Below are 7694 nucleotides of genomic sequence, written 5' to 3'. Positions count from 1 at the left end.
AAAGTTTTTGATTTTCTTCGCACTCACGTGTTCACTGCATATTTACAATTAACCCCACCCACAAAACTCCATAAAAGGCAAAGAGAGCTGAAAACGATAAAATGGCGACTAAACGGTGAAAGAGCGCCTCCTAAATCTTCCAATAATGCAGCTCAGCCACTGCAGCGCATCAGCTTCTATAGACACACACTAACGCCTCCTCTGTTTATAGGGTGCCATTACTTTTGTCCGGATTGAGTGGCTAGTTTTATTTGTCTTAATCTTGGGATTTTCACAACATGTTCATTTTGATGTTTATGTTTTAGCTTAATGTTTAGTGTGGTCGTGAATTCCCACAATGCAGTGCGAAAGGTTAGCGTCGAAACGACGCACTGCAGCAGGTAGAGAACTCCCATGATGCACTGTGATGATAAACCTACAGCACTTGAGGAGAAAATATCCAACCTCAGTGTTTTAGATCGTGAAGTTTGTCACTTGCTCGCTGTCCGAGTGAGACGTTAGGACTAATCCCAGCGGTCCGGTGTTCCATTTCCCGCGTAGCTGGAGGAGAAGACTCGCGCTCTGTCCGGGCCACTGTGAGGTTAATCAGAGGACACATCTCAGAACCGCACCCGCTGCGGCGTCATGATGATCTGGATGTAGAAGTGGGTCAGGGCAGAGCCTGGTAGCGGGCAGGAGTCCCCCGGGGGGCTCTGGTGTCCATCCTCCCTCTTTCCAAAATGGACTCAGTAACAGAAATTAGGGAGTGAGTTATTTGCGAAAGTCTAATCTCCACAAATCAGCGGCTCGTTTAAACAAACAGCAGTGGGGGGACCTGGGACAGGCGGTGACTCCGAGGGGAAAGAATGTACTTCCTGTGCGTGTGTGTGTGTGTGTGTGAGTGTGTGTGTGAGTGTGTGTGTGTGTGTGTGTGTGTGTTTCAAAAATAATGATGTTTATTTTCAATTAAGTTTGTAGCCAAGGATTCAAACACAGGAAAATAAATAATCAATTGGTAAATTTTCGAAATTTAAACAGTATAAAGAATAATTAAATTCTTATTGCAGCTCTAATTTAATAAAACAAAATATCACATTTCAATTTAGTATTTAAATATTTATATGAATATAAATATTCGAATATTAATGAGTCTGTAATGTGAAACTACCACAAAGCACAGATAGCCTTATTTTTTTTATTGTTATTATTATTATTATTATTATTTTATCAGACATTTTTATGTTTCAAATTAGCTATGATGTGATAATTCCAAACGATCGGCTCGAACGATTCCTCAGACGAATCCTACAGCGCGTGCGGTCCGACGTTTCTTCAGTTCTCCGCTCACAACTTTAGTTCCTACCTGCAGTTGGCTCTCGTTTACGGTTTAATACAAAACTGGAAGAAAGCGTATAAGCGTGGTTTCATCTTATTGTGTCATATACGACTTGTTATTATCGTTAAACGTTTATAGAGACGTTAGGAAGAAAAATGCAGCTCAGCAGGAAGTCGCAGAGATCGTTGGTGTCTCTGGTGAGCGTACTAATCTAATCTAATCTAATCTAATCTGAGAACCGGTTTTCACACTGATGAGTGCGTTATTTAATTCAAGTTTAACTCGTTAGCTTTAGAAGTTATACACACCGTAGGGCCAGAAGTATGTGGACACCTGATCATCGCAGCTATGCGTGTAGGTACGTAATGTGAGAAGGTTGAAGTTACATCATGTGCTTTTTATTTATTCGTTCAGACGTGTTACACCTTAAACTCATTAAACTGCTAGTCAGGAATGGTGCTCTGTTTTTTTAAAAGACTTTCTTATCAAGACTTGAGATTAAATTGCGACAGCGATAAGCACCTGAACAGATAGGAAGAGGTCCAGGCTGTAGTCTGAGGTATGTACAGTATATACACAAGCTTTATTCCTCTCTTTCCCACATCACTGATATAACCGGAGCCTCTCCTGGGAAAACCGGCGCAGCTCAGTCCCAGGATTCCTCGGCAGCACCGCGTGATAAATGCCTCTGTGCCCTGTAACGTATATCCACAAAGAAACTAGTTCCATGTTAGGAAAGTAGTGCTAATCGGACAAGATCAGATTTCTGTTAAGTAATGTTGAGGACGTCATTAGTAATTGATCGCTGATTAATTACACACTGATTATTTGAACTCTTTTTAGAGTAAAAAAAAATGGAATTTGTGCCTGTTTTGGAGATGCCTGCATTAGACACAGTGGACACTCAGGACTTTAAGAATCTGCAGTTTTTCATAAGTATTTCTTTTTTTTTTAACCTAGCCTACTAGGTTTAAATTTTATAATTGTATTGCAACAGTTATATACAGTGTTTTACAACCAGAAAAGCTTTAGTTTTAGTTTAGCGCTGTGTGTTTTATCTCAGTACCAGTGTTATTGTGGAGAGGTGTGAATTGTTTCCCCAGCAGTAGGCTCACACCCTCCCATTTCCCATCATCCTGTTCACCAGCAGCTAAACACTGAGGCTACGTTTACACGACAACGATGTAGTCAAAAACCGAAAAGTTTTTCTCTTGCGTTTTCAAAAAGTTTCACGTATACTCGACAACGTTTTCAAAACAATTCGCGTTTACACATATCCGCGATAACGGCCAAAAACGCTGTAGTGTGTACGCCAGGCCAGTAGTTGGCGCTGTGACCTTGTTAGTTGGTTGTAATATTGGTGAAGTAAATCCACACTTTGCTGAAGAAGCGTTAGCAAACTGTTGAGCAGCAACAAAACGACCATGTTCTCCGCCATTGCTGTGTGTGTCTCTTTGCGCTTGCCTTTACAATAGACACGCACTGCGCATGGCTACACACCGTCTACATACACGTACTACGCACGCGCATGACATCACTGTTTTCAAAGATTCCCGTTTTGGGTGTTTACATGGAGACGATAACGGCGGCGTTTTCAAAAACTTGCATTTTGAAAACCGTTTTCAATAATATGCGTTTTCAGTCGCCAAAACACCGTTGTCGTGTAAACGAACACGCAAAACGCGTAAAAAGTTTCCCGTTTTTGGCTGAAAACGTTGTCGTGTCACAATACTCCCCCAGAGTCACGATACTCTACACACAGAAACCCAACAGCATCCTGACTAATCTTATAACAGACTTGTGGCAATAAAATAATTCATTAGTTTATACTGATCGAAAATGTCCGATAAGTCGATTTCTGTTCCACAGGCGGAATGGAACGCCAGTGTCCTGCTAGAAAGGCTTAATCTTTATTAGAAGTGTTTGTATAAGTGCTTTTTGCATTACACTCCTCCACATGGAAAGCTAATCCAGTCTGAATAGGGCTCTGAACTCGATCAGAAACACAGTGAGTGTGTGAGCTGTTCGAGTGAGTGAGTGAAAATTACTCCTGATGTAATAAATCCGTGAGATTCAGCATCATATGGACTTTATTATTTAACCGGAATTTTGTTGAATGAACTGCACCAGCGTTCCTCCTCGTGTCTGTCTTCTGCCTTGTGCTTTGAGAAGTGTTCGATGGCAGGAAAGGGTTAACCCCCGGAGCTGGTTTTGATCTTCCTGCGTTGTGGCTTTCCCTGGCTCTGGTTCATCATCAGGGGCAGAACGTGGGTGTAGATGCTTGCCTTTGCCTTTGCCTTTGCCTTTGCCTTACTTTTTTTTTGGGCCTAGCGTGAGAATTTCATGTTGCATTGTGCAGAAACGCAGAGTGCAAAAAGAAAAGAAAGAGAATAATATTTACTGAGTCTGATTTTTTTATTTTTTTTTTTAACTTGCTGCAGTAAAAGTAAATTCTAAAGCTAGACCTGGGACGCAAAAAGTCATTATTCATTCCACGTATACACTTTTACACAACCGTGAACATTTTTGTGTTTTAAAGCGTAGTTATGAGGATGTTTTATGTCCCGTGGCGCAGTGCAGCGTGGTACAGCATGTGAAAACACATGATGAATGAATCTTACAAGATCCAGCTGAACTCACAAACTTTTTTAGCCAGAAGTCAAACCATCTGATAAACTCATTAACTCTGTAAAAACGACTTTCCCAAAGTCTGTACGTGTTCCTCAGGAGAGCTCCTGGAGAGATTTAGCACCCACATAGCCTTAGACACATGATATGTGAGAACATTGTTAAATTAGAATTATATTCAGGCTATAATTATTGGCACCCTTTAAAAGTACAGGCAGAAATAATTATTATAAGTAATTATTACACACAGTGAATAAAATCTTTCTTTCAAATGTTTAGAGGAAGCGTTTACATTTACTCAAAGGTTATTCTCATAAGAAATAAACAAGAATAGTATTTTTTTTTAAACAAACATGGCACAATTATTTTTATTATTACATGACAAAATAATATATAATTAAAAAAAATCATGTAAAATATCTAATAATATAGAAAATCAATAATACATAATACAACATACAATCATAATACAAACAAAAACATTAATAATTTAAAATCTTAAAAATTAATCTTAAAAAAGTAAAAATAAATAAATAAATAATAATAACACTGGCATCGTTTTGACCAAATAATCAGTTGCACACATCAAAAACTTTAAATACAAAATATACAGATGTTTGTTGACTTCTTGTCTGATAATTGGAAAAAATACAATTAAACACAAACCTAAAACAGAAATTGCTAGAAACCCGAACGTTTACTTGACAATAAATCCGCAACAACGAGCTGATTGTAAGATTTTTACTAAAGAATCTTTTCCTGAGACACAAATCCACAAAACACAGCTCCTGAACTTCAGCTCACTGGATCTACAGCGTTTTGTTTTTTCCCCATAAACATCATCAACTCCTTAAAAATCCTCGACACGCGTCTCTCATCTTTGTTAGAGTCTCAGTGCTGTTGTTCTGTCCACAGATTAATTGTAGGGGTGCCAATAATTTTTCACCAGTATTTTGCAGAGAATGTTGCGCTGTCCGGGTGGGAGGGGCATACTCTCTGTGTCCTGTCAATCACAGTAACACTAGCCAATCATGGGTGTCCGTGAGCTCATGTATGTGGAAGAGGGCAGATAGCGCGTTCCTCTGAGTGTGTTACGCTGCCATGTGATGCAGCAGTTCGAGAAGATGCAGTTGGCTTCACGCGTCTCAGAACATTCAACGTGTAAACGTTCACCTTCCGGGAGACAAAATAAATTAAATTTAAAAAAACTATACAGTATCCATATGTTTACGCTCGCTGTGTGTGTTTACGCTTTCCTCGTTTTTATTAGCCAGCGTTTATGGAATATTACGGAACCTTGTGTGTGTTTGCTGATCTCTTTCACTTTCACACACTCTGTCTGTAGAGACCGACTCTCTCTCTCTCTCTCTCTCTCTCTCTCTCTCTCTCTCTCGTTAGAGTTTTATTTTGTCACTTTCTCCGAGTGAAATGAAACTCGCCTGATGCTTTTCCCACAGCGCTCTGCATGCACATGTTTCAGCTGTGAGTTATCGCTATGACAGTGTGAAATTCTAGCATCTGAAACTCAGATTCGCCCCGTGGCTACGCTATTAAACATCTCTCACCACTCCTCCGTTCACACTGAAAGGCAGACAACACAACCTAGCGTGATTAACGAGCTGTGAAATTTAACGTTCTGAGGCTAAGAGGACGGAGCTAATGTGAGGTAAAGAAGAGATCATTTCATCTCTCTCTCTCTCTCTTTAAACAGGAGTGTGAGTGCGTATATCATAGTGCTCGTCTGTGAAAACGTCGCTGTAGACAGCTTTCATAATCAGAGATGATGTTTACATTCCACACTCGATCTCCTGATCTGCTCTGATCTACAGAGATGGTACTAGCAGTGATTTATTCACGATGTTTCTCTATAAGTGGTCATTAACGAGAAAACGGTCAGTCGCTGTTAACAACCGCCGCGACTATAAAACGGACTGCGTGGTATTCATGACCTCCAGCTGGAAGATCTCACGACTCGCTTCTGACGTCAGACCAGACCGTTTAAAGAGACATGCTAATTCTGTGGACAGAGCTCTCTTGTTGTGGAACGTCAGTGAAATGAGTCAGTTCCTGTTGTCGCTTACGTTATAGCAGCTATAAACACTCGTTCCCTCACCAGCCTCTCTTTATTCTCTCTCTTCAAGTTAGTAAGGCAAAATAAAAACGCAGCTTGTTACTCATGTTACTGAGAAACCGCAAAGAAGAAGCGTAAACTCCTCTGTCCTGAAGACGTCGGAAAACTTACAGTTACAGCTTTACCTCTGACTGTTACAAAGCTCTGACACTGGAGACTCCTTCCATCGATGTTAAATAAACACATTTCTCCTTAAAGAAAACTTCACCACATCGTTTATCAATTCACACACATTTATTATTTTTTATTATTAGAACGAGTGCATATATAAACCTGCACTACTGTCAGAGCTGCTGTTATAGAAAATTAATCAACACCTTCTGACCAATCACAATCCAGAATTCTGATACTTATTGTACACTTTTCTGCCACAAGCTTCAGTGGACTTCAGTACAAAGTAAAAGAAAAGGCTGTTTCAGGTGATTTAAAATGCTAGACATCTAATAAAAGTTTTTTATTCTGTAACTGGTTGAAATAATCGTGTTTATTAATTTCACGTCCCTGATGCCGTCACGTCTCTACTGATGCGTCGATTTTTTTGTGTCTTAGACAAAGCGCTTCGTGTGAGAGACACTTTTCACTTTGCACGTTTCTCCGTGTTTCTGATAATGAGATCCGTGACCTTGAGAAAAAATTAGAACTTGAGCACTTTTCCCACCCTTTAAAAAAAATGGTCACAGGATACGTTTGGCCTGCGTTTGCTCTCAGCGCTGCAGATATTTTTGCTTTCTCTGGTGATGATAAATGAAAGTATCGCGTCTCACAGCAGCCAGCGTTTAAACTGAACTTCCTCAGCATCTGATCACTCAGTCCTGCTTATAATCACAGATTCCACCGTCTCGGCTGCAAAGCCAGGATCAACTGGAAAATCTGGGCTTGGTTTCCTCAGTGGTGTCCATCACGGGATTAGCTGCGTGTGTGTGTGTGTGTGTGTGTGTGTGTGTCAGAATCAGGTGATTTAAGTGTGTGGTGGTGTGTTTTCGTCCGCAGCGTCCTGTCCAGCTGTGTACACGCCGTGGTGGCTCTGCTTTACCCGTTCTCCTGGCAGCACACCTTCATCCCTGTGCTTCCCTCCTCCATGGTGGACATCGTGTGCTGCCCGACTCCGTTCCTGGTGGGAATCCTGTCCAGCTCACTGCCCAAACTCAAGGAACTGCCAGTGGAGGAGGTAAAGCTAACGCAGATCCTAACACTAACACTCGTCTTTCACTTTCACATTTACAAAAACACACACACACACACACACACACACACTCGGACTCGGGACTGTAAAAAATCAGGAGCATGTGGAATGTTTGGAGCCAATAAAACCCAGACGAGCTCAGGCTCCGTTCACACTGCGGGGGAAAGTGGACTAAACCTCTTTTCACACACGTGACACTGCTTGTTTTTTTTCATGACAGACTGAATGACAGAAATCCGATCTGGGACATTATGGCGACTTTTATGTCAGTGTATGATTCGTTATGATTTCGTACACATGGGAGTGAATCAGGACTGTTTTTGTGTAACCATAGAAACAAACATTCTCCGTTGCATTTTTCGTTGCGAGTTAATCATTAATCAATGCAAAGATTTTTGTTAACGTTTTTTTTTACGCTCGGTGAAGCTCATGTTACT

The 7694-nt window shown here is 40.7% G+C and overlaps 1 protein-coding gene across 2 annotated transcripts in view; it reads left to right on the top strand.

Moving 5' to 3' along the window:
* dennd2b (DENN domain containing 2B) overlaps positions 1 to 7694 on the top strand; it is a 74976-nt gene that overhangs the window by 59863 nt on the left and 7419 nt on the right. For both annotated transcript variants that reach the window (XM_053237949.1, XM_053237948.1), the window contains exon 15: positions 7065 to 7242. In XM_053237949.1, coding sequence (XP_053093924.1) covers positions 7065 to 7242 — 178 coding nt within the window. The remainder of the gene's footprint in view (positions 1 to 7064; positions 7243 to 7694) is intronic.

This window comes from Pangasianodon hypophthalmus, chromosome 11, assembly GCF_027358585.1.
Source record: "Pangasianodon hypophthalmus isolate fPanHyp1 chromosome 11, fPanHyp1.pri, whole genome shotgun sequence".
NCBI lineage: Eukaryota > Metazoa > Chordata > Actinopteri > Siluriformes > Pangasiidae > Pangasianodon > Pangasianodon hypophthalmus.
Note: the sequence above shows the minus strand (reverse complement) of the source record. Positions and strands in the feature narration are given on the sequence as shown.